Source organism: Pituophis catenifer, unplaced genomic scaffold, assembly GCF_029215685.1.
Source record: "Pituophis catenifer annectens isolate HBS135680 unplaced genomic scaffold, rPitCat1.0.hap2 SCAF_16, whole genome shotgun sequence".
NCBI classification, from domain to species: Eukaryota; Metazoa; Chordata; class Lepidosauria; order Squamata; family Colubridae; genus Pituophis; species Pituophis catenifer.
This window is the reverse complement of record NW_027256896.1, coordinates 4,344,480-4,370,830: the sequence shown is the minus strand read 5'-3', so window position 1 is coordinate 4,370,830 and position 26,351 is coordinate 4,344,480. Positions and strand designations below refer to the sequence as shown.

Below are 26,351 nucleotides of genomic sequence, written 5' to 3'. Positions count from 1 at the left end.
GGCAGTGATGGTTAACCTTTTCCAGACCGAGTGCCCAGAGCACGCGCATGCGTGTGCAAATACACACACACCTGAACTCCCAAAATGCAATGCACATGCACCCCCCCGCATGTGCCCTGCCCCCCCCGCACATGCGCAGGGCCCACTTCCATGCATGTACATGCGGCCCCATGCAGGCGCCCCACCCCGTGCATGCATGCGCACCCCTGCACGTGTCTTGTCCTCTGCGCATGTGCGCCAGAGACCCGAAGACCAGCTGGCCGGCGGGAGGTGCGCTCACATGCATAACGGAGCTGAATTGGGGCGACGGCTCGCGTGCCATCAGAGAGGGTGGTGAGTGCCACCTCTGGCACACGTACCATGGGTTCGCCATCACAGGTATAGGGGTCTCCTGTTTGAGCAAGGGGTTGGACTAAAAGAACAACGAGGCCCCTTCCAACTCTGTTGTACTGTTATATTGTAACCCTAAATATTATGGAGACCCAAGCCTAATGACACACAGCCAATGAAGGCCAGACTGTTATTTTTCTTCATATAACCTACCTCTAATCTAAGCCTTCAGCCTGGGAATGTTCGGAAGTCAAAACAGGGAAGTTAATAAATATCTAAACTTAACAGGGTTTATCTTTGTTCTTTATCACAACCTTACCATATTAGGAACCGGTGAAGCAGAATGAAAATTAGAGGTCAGTCTGTAACTGTTTTTCTCACCATCTCTTTCTTTTCTCTCTTCCTCACATCAATGTCTTTTTGTCTTTTTGCATCTTGCTCTTTTAATTATTTAATTATTTAATATCCAAAAAGGTTAACTCAGATTTTTTTAATATTAAAATAAAATCCAATGTCAGTAAAATAAAGCATGAGAAAAGGAAAAGAAAACAGTGATTAGATAGAGGCTTGATTGTTTCACATATAATTGATAACTTGTGGATCTAATCATTAAATGTTAAATATCCCAGACCTACTTTTAATTGAAACCTCTTGGACTTACTTTGGAGTCAAGATGTAGGATTGTGACACAACCCTGCTTCAGTCGTCCTTTAAAAGTTATTCTCCCACTATCACCATTCCTTTGTGAAGCATTTGGAACAATTACAGATACAGATTAACAGAATTGGACGGGACCTTGTAGCAGGGGTGGGTTCTAAATTTTTTTACTACCGGTTCTGTGGGCGTGGCTTATTTTGTGGGTGTGGCTTGGAGGTCATGTGACTAGGTGGGCGTGGCTAGCTGGTCAGTCATTTCTGGAAGGTCCTCACACTTACGACCAGTCCTCGCACTTACAACCCGACTCATTTGTTTGCTTTTAACACTGATCAGCTGTAGGATGGCCCTTTGAAGCCCCGCGGCAAGAGTTTAAACAGTTTTTTCCCCTCTAGTCATCAGCTGGGACTCAGGAGGCAGCAATAGATTGGGAGTGGGACCAAATAAAAGGTAAGAATAACGTGGGTGGGCGGGGGGGAGAACCGGTTCAGTGACGTCATATCGTCATCACTACCGGCTCGGCCGAACCGGACCAGACCATGAGGAACCCACCACTACCTTGTAGGTCATCTAATCCAACCCCCCACCCAAGCAGGAGACCCTACCCCATTTCTGACATATGGCAGTCCAGGCTCTTCTTGAAAGCCTCCAGTGATGAAGCTCCCACAACTTCTGAAGGCAACTTCTGTTCCTTTGGTTGATTGTTCTCACTGTCAAGAAATTCCTCCTTATTTCCAGGTTGACTCTCTCCTTGTTCAATTTCCATCCATGATTCCTTGTCTGCAGTGGTGAAATCCAATTTTTTTTACTACCAGTTCTGTGGGCATGGTTTGGTGGGGGTGGGGTGGCTTGGTGGGCATGGCTTGGTGGGCGTGGCAGGGGAAGGATCCCCAAATCCCCATTCCCACCCCACTCTGGGACCAGCCAGAGGCGGTATTTGCCGGTTCTCCGTACTACTCATAATTTCCGCTGCTGGTTCTCCGAACTGCTCAAAATTTCCGCTACCGGTTCTCCAGAACCTGTCAAAACCTGCTGGATTTCACCCTGCTTGTCTGGTCTTCGGGTGTCTTGGAAAATAGCTTGACCTCCTCCTCTCTGTGGCAGCAAATATTGGAAGACTGCTATCCTGTCTCCCCTGGTCCTTCTCTTCACTAAACTAGCCAGGCCCAGTTCCTGCAACCGTTCTTCATGTGCTTTAACTTCCAGTCTCTTAATCATCCTGGTTGCTCTTATCTGCACTTTTTCTAGAGACTCAACCTCTTTTTTTATAGTTTGGTGACCAAAACTGGATGCAGTATTCTAGGTGTGGTCTTACTAAGGCTTTATAGAGTGGTGTTAGTACCTCACGTGATTTTGACTGAATCCCTCTGTTACACACAATGTCCCTGTTTCACGCTGCCAGTGAAGAAAGCAGATGTTTCATCTTTGAATGTTTCTGACCTCACTTCTGTTCCACTCCATCTACCTGGGCAGGTTCTGATCTCTCAGCAGCTGTGGAACTGACACCTGATTGCTTCCTGGCCATGTTTGAGTATAGCTCCCCAAGCATGTCCAGGGGAAAAGCATAGGGAAGGTCCAAGAGAAGAAGAAACATCAACATTGAAAGCCTGGCTAAAAACAACAACTGGGGGGCCCATATATTTATCACACGGGGTCCTTGCCCTGGGGAACAGTCTTACAACATTGTTTTAGGTCACATTGTCCATCTCTATTCTCTATAGAGAAACGAGATTGATTTCCCTGTTTTTGTACAAAGTCCAGTGTGACGCCTTTGGGTTGTATAACCTCTGAGCCCATCTGACTCCAAAGTGCCTTCTATTTGTCTTTCCCACTCGATTACAGCAAATGCACTTTCCGTTTCTGCAGATAAGTACAATCCTGCTATCTCTACTAAGCCTCCACTTGGTTTTCCTGAACCCCCTCCATTAATGCGACCGAGGCCTGGACTTCCTTATCGACCCTAAATGTTTTCTGGTTCTGCCAGTTGTCACCTGGAGAGCTCTCACAGGGCTTATTCAGAGGAAAAAGGAAGGAATTGACGGAAGAGAAAAGATACAGAAGGCACCGAAATGGCCTCTCCCAGGCTAAGTCACAGCACTCAATCATTAAACAGGACTAGGCCCATCAGGAGATCCCAGGGCTGGGATCAAAAATGATCCCAGATCAGGGGTGAAATCCAGCAGGTTCTAACAGGTTCTGGAGAACCGGTAGTGGAAATTTTTGAGTAGTTCGGAGAACCGGCAAATACCACCTTTGGCTGGCACCAGAGTGGGATGGTAATGGCGATTTTGCAATATCCTTTCCCCAGGAGTGGGATGGTAATGGCGATTTTGCAATATCCTTTCCCCAGGAGTGGGGTGGGGATGGAGATTTTGCAATATCCTTCCCCTCCCACACCCACCAAGCCACACCCACAGAACCAGTAGGGAAAATTTTTGAATTTCACCCCTGTCCCAGATACAGGAAAGGACAAGGGACAAAATCCTCAGGGATGGACCCATGAAGTCACCAAGGGTTGCATTTATTTTAAAAGGGACCCTGCCTTTACAAACATTAGAAAACACAAGAGATTAGTGCTTGCTTTATTTTTATTTTTTTTTTCCTTTCTCTCACACTAACAATTACTATTTTGGAAAAATACTGCTTTGGAAAAAGTGCAAAGAGGAGCAACTAAGATGATTAAAGTCAGTGGTGAAATCTAATTTTTTTTACTACCGGTTCTGTGGGCATGGCTTGGTGGGCGTGGCAGGGGAAGGATACTGCAAAATCCCCATTCCCTCCCCACTCTAGGGCCAGCCAGAGGTGGCATTTGCCGGTTCTCTGAACTACTTAAAATGTTGTTACCAGTTCTCCAGAACCTGTCAGAACCTACTGGATTTCACCCCTGATTAAAGGCCTGGAGACAAAATGGTTGTAGGATTTGGGTATTGCTAGTCTACAGAAAAGAAGGATTAAGGGTGAGATGATAGCAGTATGCCAGTATTTGAGGGGCTGCCACAAAGAAGAGGGGGTCAACTTATCTTCCAAAGCACCAGAAGGCAAGACAAGAAGCAATGGATGGAAATTAATCAAGGAGTTTTCTCCTAAAACTCAAGAGAAACTTCCTGACAATTAACCAGTGGAAGGGATTGCCTTCAGAAGTTGTGGGTGCTCCATCACTGGGGGCTTTAAAGAAGAGACTGGATCGTCCCTTGCCTCAAATGGTATCCGGTCTCCTGCTCGAACAGGGGGATGGACTAGAAGACCTCCAAGGTCCCTTCCAGCTCTATTCTGACTTGACTTGAATTTGTTAACAACTTTTGAAGGTCTCCAATCAAAGCTTTTAGGAATCAGTTCAGCTCTGGGCACCTCTGCATCAGGTGCATATCCTCCACTAGAAATAATAACATATCTTGTTTTGATGACAATTTACATTTATGAATTTTTTTTAAAAAAAATAGTTTGGGCCTACTAGAGTGAAGTCCTGCATGTGCTGCCATGTCAACATTTGTCTGAAGATTAAAGAACATCAGTGTTCTCTCTTCAGCCCAGACATTCCTCAAAAGGTCTCTGAGTGGTACCCCATCCTCCTTCCCAGTCCCTGCCAATTTGGTCGGATGCTAAAATCAAATGATGACTTAGGGGATAAGAGAATTTAGACAGGAGCGGGGAATGAACATAAAAAGGAAATAAAAGGTTTATGAACTGATTTTAAAATGAATATTTTTTAAAACCTATTTTCTCCTGGATACACATGCTTTCTGTCTTGCCCTTATTATTCTCTTTAAAAAAGGCATCCAATCTTCACCATAAAAGGGCCTTGCCACCCCATTCCAGATAATTGTGGCATGCTGGGCAGAATCTTTGAAAAAGTCCCCACCAAGTGAGCAGCATTTAATTCTAACTCAGTGGAAACAAGCAGCCCAAATCTCTTCAGTTATCTCTGTGGACACGATGGATTTGCAGGGTTTATTGGCTTGTTTACAAGTTTACAAGCTTCCTTATCAGGCACTTACAAAATGTCAGCGCTGGGTGGGAGCAAAGGTTCCCCTCAGTTGTATTGCAAACATCCCCGTAGCTGGGGCAAGCAAATGTGGGCATGATTGGGGATTCAGAGCTGGCGAGGGGGCTGCTGTCATACGTTTTTCATTCTGCAAAAACACAGAATAACGTTTAAGAGCAACGCTTATAAAGGGCTCCGCCCACTTAAGGAAAAGAAAGCGGCTGGGGGAAGACCAGTCTAGGTAACAGCCCTGTACCTAAGGAAAGAAATATGCATTGCAATTACAACAACCAACAGGAAGTACCTGCACAGGTAGTCATTTAAATAAAGGAGAATATTTGTAGCTTCAGGATGGATGGATGGATAGATAGATAGGTAGGTAGGTAATGTAGGTAATGATGATAGATAGATAGATAGATAGATAGATAGATAGATAGATAGATAGATAGATAGATAGAATATATGATAAATGAGAGAGAGAGATGATAGATGATATGATTAGGGAGAGAGAGAGAGATGAATAGATCGATGGATGGATGGATGGATGGATGATAGATAGATAGATAGATAGATAGATAGATAGATAGATAGATGATAAATAGATAGAGAATAGAATAGCACAGCACAGCACAGCACAGCACAGCACAGCACAGCACAGCACAGCACAGCACAGCACAGCATAGCATAGCATAGCATAGAACAGAACAGAACAGAACAGAACAGAACAGAATTTTTTATTGGCCAAGTGTGATTGGACACACAAGGAATTTGTCTTTGGTGCATATGTTCTCAGTGTACATAAGGAGAATAAAATACATTCATCAAGAATAAAAAGATACAACACTTAGTGACAGTCAAGGTTACTAATAAGCTATCAAATCGTACTAGGAAACAAATAAAAAATATAAATTGAAAGATACAAGCAATATGGTTATGGTAATAAGTGGGAAGACATAGATACTAGTAAGGAAGAGAAGAATAATAGTAATGTAGTCTTAGTAAATTATTTGACAGTGTTGTGGGAATTAGTTGTTTGCTAGAGTGATGGCATTGGGGAAAAAACTGTCCTTGTGTCTAGTTGTTCTGGTGTGCAGTGCTCTATAGCGTCGTGAGACTTGGAGGTCTCACAGAAGACCTCCAAGGTGCCTTCCAACTCTGTTATTCTATGTTCTATGAGTAGGGATGACTTTGAAGGTATGACGTCTCCTGCCTTGAGCAGAGCTTGGACTAGAAGACCTCTGAGACTCCTTCCAGCCCTACGATTCTATATTCTACGGGAAACCAAAATTAACCTCCAACTTAATTTTGCAACAGTGCTGCTTCAATCCAAGTCATCAAATAATCTCTGCAGCATAGATGTAATTATCACGTTATTAATAAAATCTTCTTCAAAAGTTGGGCATCCCAAAAGTAGATTCTTAGATGAAAAAGAGACTGACCACAAGGGGACTTCTTGATACCAAGGACATCCAAAATGTTCTGTGTTGTCTAATTAAACTCTTCACAGAGATGAAAACAATCTACGGGTTTTAAAAAATACGTCCTTCCCAACCAGCAGACAGATCTGGGGTATCTAAGAAAAGGGAAAGTTTCCCTTGAGTCAGGCAGAACTCCTAGGATATTCTTTTAATTGTTTTAATATACCTAACAGAAAGTAAACAAGAAAGAAAAGAAAAATGTTAGAAACACAAAAGGAAATAGAGGAGAGAAAAAACAAAAGAGAAAGAACACGTTACTCATAGGATATCCTTCTTTATTATTTTTAAGCACCTCATGAATCCCTGTTCGATAATATTGATTACAGACTCAGTTCGTGAACAAAGAGAGAAAACATATTAGGACTAGAAGATCTCCAAGAACTCTTCCAACTCAGTTATTCACTTAGTCAAGACAAGAAATGATGGATGGAAATTAGTCAAGGACAGAAGCAACCTAGAACTAAGGAGAAATTTCCTGACAGTCAGAACAATTAACCAGTGGAACAGCTGGACTCCAGAAGTTGTGGGTGCTCCATCAATGGAGGCTTTTAAGAAGAGACTGGACAGCCACTTATCTGGAATGGTAAAGGGTTTCCTGCCTGACCAGGGGTTTGGACTAGAAGTCCTCCAAGGTCCCTTCCAACTCTAACAACTCTGCTATTCAAATAGTCAGTAAATGATTGGTCATAAATTGAGGACTACGTTCATCATGCATATCATGCCATCATTCTGATTCCCAAGGATGTCTCTGCACCCACAGGAAGCTAAGAAGTATTCTTAGGAAATAAAATGGCACATGGCCGTTTTTTGGATCCTCCCTCTTTTCTTTGAAACATATAAAGGTAAAGGTTCCCCTCGCACATAGGTGCTAGTCGTTCCCGACTCTAGGGGGCGGTGCTCATCTACGTTTCAAAGCTGAAGAGCCAGCGCTGTCCGAAGACGTCTCTGTGGTCATGTGGCCGGCATGACTCAACGCCAAAGGCGCACAGAACGCTGTTCCCTTCCCACCAAAGGTGGTCCCTATTTTTCTACTTGCATTTTTTTACGTGCTTTCGAACTGCTAGGTGGCAGAAGCTGGGACAAGTAATGGGAGCTCACTCCATTACGTGGAGCTAGGGATTCAAATCGCCGAACTGCCGACCTTTCAATCGACAAGCTCAGTATCTTAGCCACTGAACCACCATGTCCCTCTTTTGAAGCATATCCTCTGCCTCAAAAGAAGGTCAAGTATTCTGAGAAGTGATGGACGGAGTCCTTGAAGCGGTGGGATGGTAATCAGCCTTCCCAATTTGTCTTCTGGCCAAGAGGTCTTTTGCAACTGGTCTTAGCCACTGGGGGAATGTGCAAACTCTCCTCCCTGGCAGCCGTTTTGTGAGAACTACTCAGCAGGATCCCAAAGATCTGGGATTTTGTCTCCATCACAACATTGGAAAAAGTTGTAAGCCTAGTAGCACCTATTTATAAATTAACGCCACTGGGGCCCTGGACACAGAATAGGACAACTCACCATGGCCAATTCAGCACAGGATAACTCACTGCAGGACAATTCAACAATTCAATTCAATTATTTTAAAATATATTTATTCCATCATTTATTTGATATTAATGTATCTCTTATACTGCAGCAAGTTTCCCCACACCAAGTTGGCCATGGTGAGTTGGCCATGATGAGTTGGCCATGGCAAGTTGGCAATGGCAAGTTGGCCATGGTGAGTTGGCCATGGTGAGTTGGCCATGGTAAGTTGGCCATAGTGAGTTGGCTGTGGTGCATTGGTTATGGCAAGTTGGCCATGGTGAGTAGCGTAGACCCCCGTGGGGAAGGCAAGCAGCTCTGTGGCTTCAGTCCACGAAAAAGCACCATTTGAAGAGTAGACTGTCCACCTCTGCTACTTTAGTTTTGGGCTGGAGTTCCTTCTACAGCAGGCTTAATTAGGTGGCCATTGAAGATAATATAGATGTCCGACTCCTCGCTGTAGATTGCATTCTCCCGCTCCCGCTTGAACATTCGTACCCAGACCTCATCTCCTTCCAGGAGGTCCAGCATGAGGCTTTGGCTCTGCATGATGCTCCTCTCACTGGGTTGACAGTAGAGGATCGCCACTTGGTCTTCATTCTTCATGATGTGCAGGTAGGTCTCCTTGTAGTTCCAGGTGTGGACGTTCAGGTTGAAGAAGTAGATCCCAGGAACGTAGCAGAAGAAGCTGCCAGTAAACATGTTGAAATGCTTGTAGAGGTTGACGAACTCTGTGTCGAAAGTGACCCGTTGGTAGTAATCCAAACTGTGGAGGGGTTTGCTGCGTCCGATCGAAAAGGCAGCGTAATGCTGTTTGCAGGAGTGACCGGTGGGCCCCACCTGACCCTTTTGTCCTTTCTGGCCATGGGATCCCTGCAGGCCTGGCTCACCTGATTTGCCTTCGAGCCCTGCAAGTCCTCGTTCCCCCATGTCACCTTTTTCTCCTACAGAGACAAGAAGGAATAAGGTGTCACAAATTTAGATGGTGTGAAAACCATAAATAGGCTGCCCTGCCTATTTATTTTTTTTTCAGTTCTCTTTTCCTGCAAAAGAGGGCGCTGTGGGAGTAGGGATTTGGCTTTTTTCGTTGGATTATTTTGGGCTGATTTAAAAGCTGGACATGATAGAGCAGGGGTCTCCAACCTTGGCAAATTTACAACTTGTGGACTGCAACTCTTTGCTGGCTGAGGAATTCTGGGAGTTGAAGTCCACAAGTCATAAAGTTGTCAAGGTTGGAAACGAGATGTGATAGACGAGATGGTTCCCAGTCATAGAGCTAGATGGCTGGAAAGGACCTTGGAGGTCTTTGTTCTGACCTAGCCTTCACAAACAAAGGGAAAGTACTTACTCATGAGTAAAACAACCCCCTTTTTTTCTTAAAACAAGGCATGAACAGTCTTTATTGGATCGACATTGGCTAGACAAAACAAAAAAAAATTAGTCACAAATGAGAGTCTTTTCTCCTTCTGAAACAGGGCAAGAACAGTCTCTGTTCACATGAGAACTCAAGATTTTTAAAAGTCCTTCAATGATTAAGCCAAGCAGAAACAGTCCCTGTTCACACCGGCTGAGGCAAATGTACCACCTATTGTTTCCCAGCAGGGAGATTCAGTTGGCACCTCAAATATAGAGCAATTAGTCCCAACAAACCTGGTTCTGGCAAAGGAATCCGACTTGATGGATGTACACTGGAAAACGAATGGTTGCCTGTGACAATAGGCCATTCCCAAACCCCTCCTATTTATTTCCCAGCGAGGGAAGGCTGGCTAGCGTCTACGATTTCTTTTCCCTGAGAGCCAGCTTATTGGCTTCCGTTGCTCTCCTCTCCTCTCTATGCATACGTGCATGTGGGATGAGTCCCCTCACTCATCTCAGGCCCCGAAGACAGCTTCCTCTCCACCCGGGGTGGACAGAAGGCCCCCGGCTCTGCATCTGCTTCTGCTTCCTCATCAGAGCCTTCCAAAGTCTCCGAAGCTGGCCCAGGCCACCACCACCCCTCAATCTCCGACTCATCTGACTCTGCTGCTAGCTCTGCTGGCAGCTGACAAGCCATAATAGTCTTGTGGTCTAAACATCCTGCTGAGAAAAGACCCCACTGCAGGACTCCTTTCCCGGTATCCAGTGGTGGGATTCAAACATTTTTACTACTGGTTCTGTGGGCGTGGCTTGGTGCGCATGGTCAGGGGCTGTGACAGGCAGCACTCGGCCTCCTGCATCCCCCAGGGAGCAAAAACGGGCTGGGGGGGAACGCCCCCCCTCCCCGTTCCCAGTTTTGGGCCTAGGAGGCCTCCCTGAAGCCTCCTGGGAGCGAAAACTGGCCATGGGGGGGACTCACCACCCCCATCCCATTTGAGCCTAGAAGGCCTCCCTGAAGCCTCCTGGGAGCGAAAATGGGTCGGGGGGGCACGCAGCCCTCCCACACCCTATTTTGGGGCTAGGAGGCCTCCCTGTACTTACCTGGGAGCCAAAATGGGGCATGTGGGGACTCCTGGAAGGGGCAAGGCAGGAAGGGATGGGGCCAGCCAGCAATTTAACTATCAGTTCGCCCGAACTGGCCCAAACCGGCTGAATCCCACCACTACTAGCATCAGTGGTAGGTTGCCCCCGGTTTGGACCAGTTCGCAAGAACCGGTAGTAAAACCGGTGGGAGTCCCCACCTACCACCCCAGATGTCATCATCAGTGATCTGCGTGTGCAATCGCATTATGAACCGGTGGTAAAGGTAAGTAGAACCCACACCTGACTAGTATCTCTCCTGAATGGAAGAATGGGAAACCAGGAAGGCCACAAACTATCAAGAGTTGTTCAAACAGGTAGTCCTTGACTCCAACTTGTAAAGTCATGACAGCTGTAAAGCAGGACATCATGTGACTGGCCCAACTTACAAACTAGGGCAGGGGTCAGCAACCTTTAAACCTCAAAGAGCCACAAAGGTCCTAACCGGAAGCCCCCGTTCAATTATGGAGCCGACCAGAAGTGCATTTCCCCCACCAGAGTCTCCACTTAACGCAGCATCCTTTTTCCTCTGCTGACCTGAAGTCCGGTTCCCCCACCATAGTGTCTCCTCCTAGTGCGGCGCCCTTTTTCCTCTACCTGTCCTAACCGAAACCCCTATCAATTGTGGAGCCGACCAGCAACAAGGAGCCGCAGCAGAGGGATGAAAGAGCCACATGCGGCTCCAGAGCTGCGGTTTGCTGACCCCTGAACTAGGGAGAGATGAAGTGAACACATTTGCAAACATAAGAACATGAGAGAATTGTCATATTCACCTAATCCTATTAGTCGGGATTTTTAAAAGTGATTGATCTGTGCATACTTCACTGCAATCCGTAATGCTTAATGAGAATGGCCTTGGGAGACCAGGTGAAGAGATACTGCTCGGAGAATGTTAAGATAAGAAACAGCTGGATGATGGGTGGGGGAAGAGACCCAGAAAGGACTGCCCCTGAGTTAATGGGCCATAAAAGTGACGGTGGAATAATTGTACTTTCAGACTGGCATGATTCTGTAATGTAGCTTTACAATAAAGTGGAAGTAGCTTGTATGGCTGTGTGTAGGAGATGACAAGCCTGAGCCTGAGGGAGGGGTCAAACACATCATCAGTCTCGAGTCCCTTTGTACCCACAAGAGATCTAAGTCCATCCCACCTTGAATTCCATTTGACTCTTATCTACTGCGAATTGGCTTTGACTGTCAACAGTTCAGATTCTTATAGAGAGCTTAAGCTTGCAATAAACCTTTATAGACCGTATTTTTCAGAGTGTAAAATGCACCTTTTTTCCCTCTAAAAGAGGGTGAAAATTTGGGTGCGTCTCATACACGAAATGTAGTCCCGCCCACCCGCTGGCCCCCACCCTTTGGCCTCTGCCTCCCAGCAATTTATCTTCGTGAAGCAAGCAGCAAACAGCAAACAGCCCGTTTCAGTTTCAGCACAGCCTGATTAGCACAAGTAGCTGATTGTCAGTTGGATCAGCCTCCCGAACCTCAGCTGTTTCAGGCTGCGGGGATTGCCATTGCCTATTGTCGTGCAGGCCTCCGCTGTTTACTGCAAGGAAGCAAATTGCTGGGAGGCAGATTTTTTTTCTTGCGCTAATCAGGCTGTGCTGAAAATGAAAATGAAAATGAAACTAAAGCAAGCTTTTTGCTGCTTGCTGCAAGGAGGCAAATTGCTGGAAGGCAGAGGCAGATTTTTTTTTCTTGTGCTAATCAGGCTGTGCTGAAAATGAAACTAAAGCAGGCTGTTTGCTGCAAGGAGGCAAATTGCTGGGAGGCAGAGGCAGATTTTTTTTTCTTGTGCTAATCAGGCTGTGCTGAAAATGAAACTAAAGCAGGCTGTTTGCTGCAAGGAGGCAAATTGCTGGGAGGCAGAGGCAGATTTTTTTTTCTTGTGCTAATCAGGCTGTGCTGAAAATGAAACTAAAGCAGGCTGTTTGCTGCAAGGAGGCAAATTGCTGGGAGGCAGAGGCAGATTTTTTTTCTTGTTTTCCTCCCCAAAAAAGGTAGGTATGTCTTATAGTCCAGAGTATCTTATACTTCAAAAAATACGGTACATTTGGACTGCCTGAGTTTCCTGACTGCTGTGCTTGATGCTGTGTTTCCTATCTGGTCTACCTGAGATAGTTGACACAAGAAGAGATACTGATCAGAGCTTTGCAGAAAGTGGGGGGGGGGGACAGGATTTTAGAAAGAGATTGCTTGCCTTTTAAGATGTGGATATCGATGGTGGGCTGGATCTTAGGGGTCGTGTAACGAGAGTCACTGGTCATCCGTGCGAATCGGGAAGCGGTGATGGAAGCCGGCTGCTCATCCTGCCCGCAGCATCGTACACACGGTGGAGCCCTCCAAACTCTCTTCTTTGGGGGTGCCTTTTCCCCTGGAAGATGGCTGGCATGCAGAAAACACACCAAGAGCAGGAGGAAGGTGGGATGCATCTTTAACTGACCAAAGAAGACAGGGTAAGTGGTTTTAAAAAAGGAAAGTCAGCTGCCCTTTTAGAAATAAGAATGTAAAAGTAAATTAAGCTGTGACAATAAAGCAGAGGTCTTCAGACTTGGCAGCTTTAAGACTTGTGGACTTCAACTCTCAGAATTCTCCAGCCAGCAACTCCCAGAGAATTCTGAGAGTTGAAGTCCACAAGTCTTAAAGCTGCCAAGTTTGAAGACCTCTGCAATAAAGGGTAATATATATAGGTATGTAATTGCAGTATTGATGCATTGTATAGAATAGGCATGTACACAAAAGGAAAGGAAGAATAACAAAACTAATTTGTATGTACTTAGGAGATATACCGATACCAAAGCACTGTAAAGATTGAAATTGTGATATAAAATGAAGAAAACTGTTTCATAAAAACTATTTTTTAAAAAAAGAAAGAAAGAAATATCTGCCCCATTAAACAAACTTCACAGGGTCGGGGGGGGGACCCTGTTTCTTGCCAACCTGATAGCTTAGTAGAAGAAAGATAAGGTATTCCTTGCCTTGCAACCACAATTGAGCCCAATGTTTCTGTGGCTAAGTGAGACATGTATAAAAAAATGTATAAAATGTATTTTTAAAAAGTGGTGAGATTGCTTATTTGGGGGGTGTTATTGTTGTCCTCTTTGGGGGTGGGTGAAGAGGTGGGCAAATTTCTAAGATGCCTTTGTTTAAAGCAGACATTAAAAAAAACTAAATCAAACTTGGAACATTGATGTAGTAACTGCATGAGGGGCCATGAAGTCCTAGTGGACAACCATTTAAATATGAGTCAGCCGTGTGGGGCAGCTGCCAAAAAAGCCAACACAGTTCTAGGCTGCATCAACAGAGGGATAGAATCAAGATCACGTGAAGTGTTGATACCACTTTATAAGGCCTTGGTAAGGCCACCCTTGGAATTCTGCATGCAGTTTTGGTCTCCACAATGTAAAAAAGATGTGGAGACTCTAGAAAAAGTGCAGAGAAGAGCAACCAAGATGATTAGGGGACTGGAGGCTAAAACATATGGAGAATGGTTGCAGGAACTGGGTATGTCTAGTTTAATGAAATTAGACATATGTCACAACATAAGCCTAAGACTGAAAATCAGGCTTGTCAGATGTTACCTCTTTTCTATCCTGCTCTACAGAGTAGAGAATTGGTCTCTGACAGAAAACCACTTGAAGAAACTAGAAGCATTTGAAATGTCAATTTACAGGTGGCTGTTACGTATAAGCTGGGTTAACAAAATCAGAAACAAGGCGGTGATAAGCCACCTGGGAAAGCCAAGGAAAATCATCAAAGCCATTAAAAAGCAAAAGTTAGAATATTTTGGACATGTGATGAGACACCCGGAAAAATATGGCATCCTTCACTTAATCCTCCAGGGAAAGATTGAAGGCAAACAAAGTCCAGGCAGAAGAAGAACACCAAGGCTTCAAAATCTAAGGGACCGGTTTGGACAAAATTCAGCAGCACTTTTTCGTGTGGCTGTTAACAAAAATAGGATTGCCAACATGATCACGTACGTCTGATGATGAATAAGTATAATGAAAAGAAGGACTAGGGGAGACATAATAGCAGTGTTCCAATATCTCAGGGGTGGCCACAAAGAAGAGGGAGTCAAGCTATTCTCCAAAGCACCTGAGAGTAGAACAAGAAACAATGGGTGAAAACTAATCAAGGAGAGAAGCAATCTAGAACGAAGGAGAAATTTCCTGACAGTGAGAACAATTAGCCAGTGGAACAACTTGCCTCCAGAAGTTGTAAATGCTCCAACACTGGAAGTTTCTAAGAAGATGTTGGATAACCATTTGTCTGAAGTGGTGTAGGGTTTCCTGCCTAAGCAGGGGGTTGGACTAGAAGACGTCCAAGGTCCCTTCCAACTCTATTCTATTCTAAATGTGTTCCTGCGTGTGATGGGATCTGTCAAAACTCTGGGCACGTATTTCTACTTTACCTCTTCTAAGTAGCCAAGTTGAAGGTTTTATTTTGCTTCGCTGAATATTTAAAGGCAATGCCTGAGATTGCGTGATCACTTCGAAGTCTAAGCATTGTTTCTGCTCAGCTTGATTTGGCCCCTTGTTTTCCTCTCTGCAATCCAAGGTTGTGGCTGCACATTCTCGTGCTACTAGAACAAATGTTATTTCATTTCCATAAAACTTTCAACCTACTTTCCCCTTGTGGGCTGCTATTATAATCAAAACACGGATTGTTCCGAGGCGAAGGGAGAAGCTCCTCTATAATGCTCCTCTCATATAATCTGATTCAAATAAGTTCCGTTTTTTTAATAAACTATATGAAATTGCATTGTGGTGTGATTTTATATTACATTGCTAAACGGAACTGAGATGTTTGATTCTTTTTGCCTTGCTCTTAAAAGGAATTCAGGAAAAAAAAAACCAGAAAAAGGAGTTTTATAGAGGAAAAGTCTCTTATTCAACAGCTTCCTTTGTTCTGCGTCAATTTGTGAATTTCTTATACAGTTACTTTCTATCAGCCTGGGGGAAAAAATGGGAGGGAAGGGGAGAGAAGTTCTAGAGCAGTGATGGCCGGAATGTGCATGCATGTGCGTGCACATGCGTGCGCCAGAGTGCCAGAAACCCAAAGACCAGCTGGATGGCGCACATCTGCTCGCCGGCCAGCTGATCTTCTCATGTGCCGAAGCACCGGAAACCCAAAGACCAGTGGCCGACCCATACATGCCTGTTTTGGGGGCACTTTGGGGCCGTTTTCAGGCCGTTTTCCGGCACTCTGGTGCCCACGAAGACCAGCTGGCTGGTGTGCACATGCGCGCTGGAAACCAGAAGAGCAGCTGGCAACGGCATGCATGCCCACAGAGAGGGCTCTGCATGCCACCTCTGGCACATGTGCCGTAGGTTCGCCATCACAGTTCTACAGGTTCTAGAAAAATCTTTTTGTGTTTTTCTCCTACTTTTTTTCACTCCGTTTAATGGAATAGAAAAAGAGAGGTTTGCTTTAATTACCAAAGAGAGAAATTGTCTAGATTGTCCTGGGAGGAATGGTAGGTAGTCCTCAACGTACAACCACAACCGAGCCCAAAATTTCTGTTGCTAAGTAAGACATTTGGTAAGTGAGTTTTGCTTCATTTTACGACCCTTTTTGCCACCGTTGTTAAGTGGATTGCTGCAGTTGATAAGTTAGTCACCTGGTTGTTAAATGAATCTGGTTTCCCCGCTGACTTTGCTTGTCAGAAGGTCGCAAGAGGGGATCACGTGACCTTGGGACACAACAATGGTCATAAGTATGAATCGGTTGTCAAGCGTCTGAAATTCGATCACGTGATCATGGGGAGGCTGAGAAGGTCATAACTGTGAAAAACGGTCCTAAGTCACATTTTTCAGTGCCGTTGTAACAGTAAATGAACTGTTGTAAATTGAGGACTACCTGTAGGGGTGCTCTTACTTAGTGGCAAGGTCTCTGAAAGGGGCATATGTGTGAATTTCCTCTTTCTTTCTTTTTTTGCAAGTGATTGGGGTTTTCACAGAGTCAGAAAATTCAGGATGGCACAGGGCTGTGATGGAAAAATTCGCCAGTTTTGTTTTGTGTGTCTGCACACGCAGTGCACCTTTTCAAAGGAGAGAATTCAATCACTGTAAGTTGTTTTTTTTTTTTTTTTTTACATCTTGACTCTTTTTAACCAGAATTGGAGACACCCATGCAAAGGATGCCAAGAGGACAATCCTCCCTGGAGTTAAGCAGCAGTTCTCCAGTCCAGTTAAGGGAGATCCTGCCTTGGAGAACAGAGCAGAGCAGAGCAGAGCAGAACAGGACAACAGGGCTGGAAGGGACCTTGGAGGTCTTCTAGTCCAACCCCCTGCATGAGCAGGAGACCTTACACCAGTGACGGCTAACCTTTTTGCCGTTGCATGCCAAAACTGGGGGGGAGCATGGGGGGTCAAGTGTGCACATGCCCACACCCATAATTCAATGCGCCCCACTCCCCGTGCATGCGCGACCCCCCCCCCGTGCTCCCCCCCCCCCGGTTTTGGCACGCGATGGCACAGTGGGCCCAGTAGGCCCATTTTTTCCCTCCGCAGCCTCCAGAGGCTTTCTGGGAGCCTGGGGAGGCCCGTTTCCCGACTTCCGGTGGGCCCGAAAGGCCCAAAAATCAATTGGCCGGAGCACACATGCGTGCTGGACCTGAGGTAGGGAAACGCTCGTATGCCCACAGATATGCCTCTGCGTGCCATCTGTGGCACACGTACCATAGATTTGCCATCATTCCAGACAAGTGGCTGTCCAGTCTCTTCTTAAAAGCCTCCAGTGATGGAGCAGCCACAACTTCTGGAGGCAAGCTGAGCTGTTCCACTGGTTGATTGTCCTCACTGTCAGGAAATTTCTCCTTACTTCTAGGTTGGATCTCTCTTTAATGACCTTCCATTTGTTACTTCTTGTCCTGTTCTCAAATGCTTTGGAACAATAACAGAAACAGTATTAACAGAATTGGGGGTCTTCTAGTCCAGTAGACCCCATACCATTTTTGATAGGTGGCTGCCCAGTCTCTTCTTGAAAGTTTCCATCCGTTGTTTCTTGTTTAGCCTTCTGGTGCTTTGGAGAATAGCTTGACTCCCTCTTCTTTGTGGCAACCCCTGAGATATTGGAAGACTGCTATCATGTCTCCCCTGGTCCTTCTTCTCATTAAACTAGACATACCCAGTTCCTGCAACCGTTCTTCATATGTTTTAGCCTAATTAGCCCCCTAATGACCCTTGTGACTCTTCTCTGCACTCTTTCCAGAGAAAATGGGATAGATGGGTGTGTTTCTCTTTCTGGAGAAATTTTCCACTCCATTGTTCTGCTTGCAAGCCTAGCAAAAACACCACTTGTCTAAGTTCAAATAGCCCGTCTTTCGGCTCACTTTTCAAAGCAGTTAGTTTTCTTTAAAAAGATTAAAACATGCAGGTAGTCCTTGACTTACAAGCACAATTTCCACTGTTAAGCAAGGCAGTTGTTAAGTGAGTTGTACCTAATTTTGCCCTGGTTGGTAAAAGAATCTCTTAGTCATTAAGCGAGTTGGGCGCTCATTAAGCAAATCCGGCTCCCCCCCCCGCCCATTGACCTTGTCAGAAGCCAGCTGGGAAGTCCAAAATGGTGATCACATGACTTGGGACACTGCCGGTTGCCAAGCTTCCGAATTCTGGTCACATGGCCATGGGAATGCTGCAATGGTTATAAGTCATTTTTTAAAATACCATTGTGTATTTGGAAGGAAGGAAGGAAGGGCAATAGCAATAGCACTTAGTCTTATATACCGCTTCACAGTGCTTTTACAGCCCTCTCTAAGCAGTTCACAGAGTCAGCCTCTTGCCCCCAACAATCTGGGTCCTCATTTTACCCACCTCGGAAGGATGGAAGGCTGAGTCAATGCTGAGCCGGTCAGGATCGAACTCCTGGCAATGGGCAGAGTCAACCTTCTGTACTGCACTCTGACCACTGGCAAGGAAGGAAGGAAGGAAGGAAGGAAGGAAGGAAGGAAGGAAGGAAGGAAGGAAGGGAGGGAGGGAGGGAGGGAGGGAGGGAGGGAGGGAGGGAGGGAGGGAGGGAGGGAGGGAGGGAGGGAGGAAGGAAGGAAGGAAGGAAGGAAGGGCCATAGCAATAGCACTTAGACTTATATACCACTTTACAGCCCTCTCTAAGCAGTTTACAGAGTCAGCCTATTGCCCCCAACAATCTGGGTCCTCATTTTACCCACCTCAGAAGGATGGAAGGCTGAGTCAACCTTGAGTCCGGTGAGATTCGATCTGCCAAATTGCAGTTGTCAGAATAGTCACTAAACAAATAGCTATAAATTGAGGATCATCTGTAAACATGTTATAGGTTCAAATGGCCTGGATTTTGGACTTAAAAAGAAGAATTTGGGGCACACAAGTTTTATAAGGCAGATGTAGGTCTGATGGTGCACACAGGACTGTACAGACAACATCAAGGATGACAAAAATGGCTGGCAAGGAGATTTTTTTTTTAATTAAAAAATTTATAAATTTTACTAAAACACAAATTTGACATTTACACAACATACGACATATAAATAGCTTATCCTTTTTAAGCATTGTTTCATAGTGGTCTTCCATCTGATATATTATACTTCTTCCCCTATTGTTTAGTCTAATACTCCTTCTTTTTCCCCTCCTTCTCCTTTTCTTTTCTTCTCTTTTTTTCCCTCTTTCCCCCTATAGAGATCTATATATTTTGATTATATCTTTACTGTTTTACATTTCTACATTCATATTATATACATAATTATACCACTCAATACATATTATATTTATTTCATATTATATGTATTTCTGTTCTTTTCTCCTTGTATTTATTGTTCTTTATTGATAGCGTTAAGCCAATTATACCATTTATTCCATATTCTGTAGTCGTCTGTCTCTTCTTTTTCTTTAATTTCTTTTGTTAATTTGTCCATCTCAGCGCATTCTAAGATCTTATCTATTAGTTCTTCAGTTGGGATTTTTTCCTATTTCCAATTTTTTGCAACATTCTTGTTAGGAATCTTTACAAAACCATATCCCAAACAAATAAAATATTTGATGCTACATATTTTAACAGCAGCACGAATAACATATAGGAGAATATATATATATATATATATATATATATATATATATATATATATATATGTATGTATGTATGTATGTATGTATGTATGTATGTATGTATATATATATATGTATGTATATATATATATAAAACAGAATGCCTTGAAAAGGGCTTTTTTCTCCCAGCCACAAAATAGCTGCAAAAAGCAATTTTGCTTCTAGGAGGAAGACTCTTTTAATGTTTGAAAACATTTTAGATTGTGTTTACTATATTGGATTTTTGATCAATGGCTGCAATTAGATTGAAGTCATGCTAGGCAGCAGCAGAGGTTTGAAAAAAATTGAAGATGATCACAGCAACTTAATGAAATGCCTTTTAGAAGTTTGTCCTTCTCGATGCCCTTGTAAAAGGGAAGGGGTCAAGCTGTCTGCAATACAGTTCAGAGGACTGAGTCAATTTTCAAGGACCAAACCTAGGGACAGGTAACCTAACATACTAACCAAGGAGAGAAGCAATCTGGAATTGAGGAGAAACTTCCTAACAGTGAGAAGAATTAACCAATGGAACAGAAGTTGCCTTCAGAAGTTGTGGGTGCTTCCATCACTGGAGGCTTTCAAAAAGAGATTGGACAGTCACCTGTCTGAAATGGTATAGGACAGTGTTTCTCAACCTTGGTAGCTTGAAGATGGGTGGACTTCAACTCCCAGAATCCCCCAGCCAGCAGCGCTGGCTGGGGGATTCTGGGAGTTGAAGTCCACCCATCTTCAAGCTTCCAAGGTTGAGAAACATTGGTATAGGGTCTCCTGCCTGAGCAGAGGATTGGATCTTTATATTACTGCTTTATAAAGCCTTAGTAAGGCCACACCTGGAATAGTGCAACCAATTTTGGTCACCATACTACAAAAAAGACGTTGAGACTTTGGAAAAAGTTCAGAGAAGAGCAACTAAGATGATCAAAGACCTGGAGGCTAAAACATAAAAAGAACGGCTGCAGGATTTGGGTTTGGCTAGTCTAGAGAAAAGAAGAATCAGGGGTGACTTGATAGCAGTATCCCAGTATTTGAGGGGCTGCCACAAAGAAGAGAGGGGGTCAAATTATTCTCCAAAGCACCAGAGGGCAGGACAAGAAACAATGGATGGAAACTAACCAAAGAGAGAAGCAATAGCAATAGCACTTATATACCGCCTCATAGTGTTTTTACAGCCCTCTCTAAGCGGTATACAGGGTCAACATATTGCCTCCAACCACAGTCTGGGTCCTCATTTTACGCACCTCGGAAGGATGGAAGGATGAGTCAATCTTGAGCCTGGTGAGATTTGAACTGCTGAACTGCAGCTAGCAATCAGCTGAAGTAGCCTGCAGTACTGCACTCTTAAGTAGCCACTGCATTACCTCGGCTCTTGGAAGCAACTTGGAATTAAGGAGAAACTTCCTAACAGTGAATACAATTAATCAATGGAACAGCTTGCCTCCAGAAATCGTGGATTCTCCATCACTGGAGGTTTTTCAGAAGAACCAGATAGTCACTTATCTGAAATAGTATACTGTGGGTTCTCCTGCTTGAGCAGAGGGCTGGACTAGTAGACCTCCAAGATCCCTTCCAGCTCTCCTATTCTGAATACACTGAGGGATGCATTGGGGGAAAAACAAAAAGTTCAGGTTGTCTTCAACTTACCACCAGTCATTTCCATTCAAGCAAGAAAGTATTGGGAGAAAGTACATATTTATTTATTTATTTATTTATTTATTTATTTATTTATTTGATTTGATTTCTATACCGCCCTACTCCCGAAGGACTCAGGGCGGTGCACAGCCAAACAATAAAACACATACATACAAAATTTAAAAGTAGAATAAAATCAAATTAAATAATTTTGGCCCCGACAAATTTAAAACCCCAAACTTTTAAAACCAATTTAAAATTGAATGTATAAAATACTAAAAGATATTTAAAAATTAAAAATCTTTTATAAAAGAGGGGGAAAATTAGGCCAGGCCGGCCTGGTGAAATAGTAAGGTCTTTAAAGCGCGGCGGAAGGTGCGCAGATCCGGGATCCTCCGTATCTCTGGGGGGAGCTAGTTCCAGATAGTAGGTGCCCCCACAGAGAAGGCTCTCCCCCTGGGAGCCGCCAGTCGGCATTGTTTGGCTGACGGCACCCGGAGGAGCCCCTCTCTATGGGAGCGTACCGGCCGTACATAATTGGCTGGAAGAGCGTACATAATTGGCTGGAAGAGATAACTAAACAGAATATAGATTTGAAATCAGAATTATATCTGTTGGGAATAATACCAGAGGGTTACGATATAGGGATCACATCAGAGGTGGGTTTCAGCAGGTTCTGACCAGTTCTGGAGAACCGGTAGCAGAAATTTTGAGTAGTTCGGAGAACCGGTAGTAAAAATTCTGATTGGCCCCGCCCCCATCTATTCTCTGCCTCCCAAGTCCCAGCTGATCGGAAGAAATGGGGATTTTGCAATATCCTTCCCCTGGATTGGGGAGGGAATAGAGATTTTACAGTATCTTTCCCCTGCCACGCCCACCAAGCCACGCCCACAGAACCGGTAGTAAAAAAAATTGAATCCCACCACTGGAACACATATTTAATTTTACGTATACTGACAGCGGCAAGGATTATATTTGCTAAATACTGGAAAAATGAAAACACTCCGCCAGACGGAGAAGTGATTCGGAAAATTTTAGAATGTGCTGAAATGGATAGGTTAACTTTTAAAATTAAAGATAAAGAAGACTCAGGATATTACCGGATATGGAACAGATTTTATGAGTGGCTAGAGAAAATGGGTAGGAATTAGAGGGAAAAAGACTATGAATGTATTAAAATAGGGATGGTTTTCAACTCTAAGTATGATAATCTACAAAATGTAAATAGATATAAGAAAACCCAGTTTAAACTATTTGGTTATACTAGTACAATTATATCTAATAAAAGTGTTATCATATTATAGTTCCTGTTACTAGTTACTGTTATGAGTTCATGTGTTAATATCTTTTTTTTTTATTCTGGTCTTTGTGTAACTGACATAACTGACACATCCTGCATTCATACACTGTATTCAAAAATGTTTATTTTTTTATTTTATTTTTTTAATTTGATTTATATGCCGCCCTTCTCCGGAGACTCAGGGCGGCTTACAATGCTTTAAGCAATAGCCTTCATTCTTTTGTATATTTTATACAAAGTCAGCTTATTGCCCCCACAAACTGGGTCCTCATTTCACCTACCTTAGAAAGGATGGAAGGCTGAGTCAACCTTGAGCCTTGGAGAGATTCGAACCAGCAGAAATTGCAGGCAGCTGTGTTAATAACAGGGTGCACTAAACCCTTGTACTATCAAGGCTCTTATAAATAAAATATATATATACTACCAAAAAAAAGTCACTTACAATCGGTAGCCAAAGTTATTACTGGAAAAAAAATAGGAACATTGAACACTGACCCCCTCAGAGTGTCTGTTTTATTTTGCCAGCCCTGACTTCATAATCATGACATTCTCTCCTGCTTGACTTTTCCCGCTTGATTCATTCCCGTTGTTTGAAAGCAGATCTATAAAAGGAACAATGTCTCTTCCTGCCTTTTCTATATCGATGCTCTCCTTTCAAATTATATGTGTACAGAACATAAATGTTGACCGCAAAGCACAAATATCTTCCTCTGTGTTCTTTCTAAGTCAGTCCTCAATCAATTTGTTGTCTTTCTTTCCTTTTTCAAAGAAAAAGAGAATTTCAGGGAAATTACTCTGGGGATAATAAGATGTACTGGCTCTAAGTGAATTGCTCACTGGCCAAGCCTGCAGATGTCCTGCTCTTAACCAGAGAAACGTTTCTCTGGTGATACGGAATCCCTGGCTTCCCACAATTTCATAGGAAGAAGAAGTTGTTTGTTTGTTTGTTTGTTTGTTTGTTTGTGAGGTTGGTTAGTTAGTTAGTTAGTTAGTTAGTTAGTTAGTTAGTTAGTTAGTTAGTTAGAAGTCAAACTCTGAAGTTTTTCTGCTACTCAGAATATTAGAAAAATGTGTTATTGGAAATATTAACAGCAGGACAGGTAGTCCTTGACTTACGACCACCATTGAGCCCAAAGTTTAGGTAGCTAAGTGAAACATTTGTTCAGTGAGTTTTGTCCCATTTTACGACTTTTCTTGCCACCGCTGTTAAGTGAATCTAACTTAACATTCATTAAGTTAGTCAGCTGGTTGTTAAGTGAATCTGCCTTCCCCATTGACTCTGGTTGTCCCGAAGGCCGCAAAAGTGGATCGCATGACCCTGGGATTCTGGAACCATCAGATACAGATTAACAGAGTTGGAAGGGACCTTGTAGGTCATCTAGTCCAACCCCCCCCTCCCCGCTGAAGTAGACTCTACAGCATTTCTGACAGATAGCAATCCAGTATCTTCTTGAAAGCTTCCAGTGATGAAGCTCCCACAACTTCTGAAGTCATAAATATGAACCAGTTGCCAAGCCTCTGAATTTTGATCATGTGACCATGGGGAAGCCGCAGAGGTCATAACTGTGAAAAGCGGTCATAAGCAGGGGTAAAATCCAGCAGGTTCTGACAGGTTCTGGAGAACCAGCAAATACCACCTCTGGCTGGCCCGAGAATGGGGCGGGAGTGGAGATTTTGCAATATCCTTCCCCTGGAGTGGGGTGGGAATGGAAATTTTGCAGTATCCTTCCTCTGGAGTGGGGAGGGAATGGAGATTTTGCAATATCCTTCCCCCAGGAGTGGGGAGGGAATGGAGATTTTGCAATATCCTTCCCCCAGGAGTGGGGAGGGAATGGAGATTTTGCAATATCCTTCCCCCAGGAGTGGGTGGGAATGAAGATTTTGCAGTATCCTTCCCCTGCCACGCCCACCAAGCCACGCCCATAGAACCAGTAGTAAAAAAAATTGGATTTCACCATTGGTCATAAATCACTTTTTTCAGTGCCGTTATAACTTTGAACGGTCACTAAATGAGCTGTTGTAAATCAAGGACTACCTGTAGTCCCAGAGGTGCTTTTTCAAAAGGACTTTCTTTGTTTTTGCTTGAAGATGTTTCGCTTCTTATCCAAGAAGCTTCTTCCGTTCCACTAACGTTGTTTGCTTTTTAAGTGATTTAAATTTCTGAAGAAGCTTCTCGGATGAGAAGCGAAAAGTCTTCAAAGAAAAACCAAGAAAGTCCGGTTGTCTTTTGAAAAAGCACTTTTGGGACAACCGTGACCTTGGATGGCTGAGAATCTCTACAGACATTCACAGCAGTGGATCTCTTCACCACCTGTACTACGAAACAAGCCTTAAAAACCCAGCCAAGAGGAATTTGAAAGAAGTTTTCAACCAGCCTGAGAATAAAGTAGAAAAACAGAAGCCATTTCACAGCAGGGGAGAAAAGGTCTGCGCAACCATTAAGGCAGGTTTCAAAACAACATTAAAAATGGACAAACACACCACCGTTACCTGGCTTTGATGGATGTTCAGGAAGATCTTTTTATGGATGGATGGAAGGATAACATTGAGCTCCACAAGAGGAATGCTTGTTTGCCTCAAGTTTGTCTTTCTGGCAGCTTTTTTTCATGGGCCACAACGGACACCCAGAGAGGGAAAAATGAACTCTCCAGGACACCCTGAGATTTAATGAGAGCTCGAGAGCTCGTCCCTCTAGGAAAAGACACAGATTTCTGCAAAGAAGTCCAGATGCCAAAGAGGAGGAGAGGGGTAGAGGAGGAGGAGGGACGGCTGCAAAACAGCCACGTCACGGAGAGCATTTCCTTCTACTTTCTCTCTCTTTCTGGACCAGTTTGTTGTTGCTCTGTCCTTCTCCTTTATCTTGAGGAGATTTTCACAGCAGCCAAAACAGAAAATTGTTGATTCTGAGGGCCAAGCTGGAAATCTGCCAACGATTTCCACGGGAGCAAATGGATGGCACAGGACGCCCCTCTCAATCCTTCTGCCCTTCTCCTTCGAGAGATCAAAATACACACTGAGCTGCACACATTATTTATTTGGAAGATGTGCCTCCAGAAACTTAAAACATGCTTCCAAACATTGAATGGAAATGTTTACATTTGGTGTGTATGTATATATATATATATATATATATATATATATATATATATATATATATATATATACGTATATGTATGTATATTTAGAAGGCATTTTTTTAAAGGAACATCGGGGAAATTTATGAGCGTCTCAAGAAAATATAGGAGAGAAGCTATTTATGTGTTTAGGAAAATGTTCTGCGAGTTATGGAATACCTGGAAATAACAAATCTGCAATTATTATTTTTTTCCAGTAGATTGAAAGAATAAACGATTTTATAACATTACAATCACTGAAAACCTGAGACACCCACAGGATTCTGATTTATACGAGTTGCACAGCTGGTTATTTATTGCTCAATATGTTATCACTGATACCCTGTAAAATTATCGCTGCCCAGGGAGGCCAGGAACAGGGAAGGAAAGGGGGGAATGTAAGTACCAATCCTGTAAAAAAGATCCATTTGTTCAGTCTTCAGCATCAGTCTGAAACTAGGACTGGTGTCTCAGCTTCCTTGGCTGAGGTTCTTCAGTTGCGGTTGTGGGAAGGAAGGCCCAAAAGGAAAAAAACCAGGTTGGAAAACCAAATACATAGGAATATACCCTGTTTCCCCTAAAATAAGACCTCCCCTGATAATAAGCCCAATCGGGCTTTTGAGGGCATGCACTAAAATAAGCCCCTCCCCAAAATAAGCCCTCCCCAAAAATATTTAACCACATGCACAGCTGGTCCCCGCCCTTTCCTCTGGTTAGGGTTAGGGAGACAGAGCTGGAAATCAGCTAAGATGGCAAGAGGAGCCCCCATCTTGTTCCATGCGCCCCAAAATAAT

The 26,351-nt window shown here is 43.8% G+C and overlaps 1 protein-coding gene across 1 annotated transcript; it reads right to left on the bottom strand.

The window, feature by feature from the left end:
* Window positions 1–8,087: 8,087 nt before the first annotated feature.
* Window positions 8,088–25,013, bottom strand: C1QTNF8 (C1q and TNF related 8). The gene is made up of 3 exons (XM_070955094.1): window positions 24,935–25,013; window positions 12,657–12,894; window positions 8,088–8,901 (listed from the first exon to the last, which is right to left on the bottom strand). Exons 2-3 carry the CDS (start codon window positions 12,886–12,888, stop codon window positions 8,336–8,338), a joined length of 798 nt encoding a protein of 265 aa, XP_070811195.1. The 5' UTR covers window positions 12,889–12,894; window positions 24,935–25,013; the 3' UTR covers window positions 8,088–8,335.
* Between the last annotated feature and the right edge of the window lie 1,338 nt (window positions 25,014–26,351).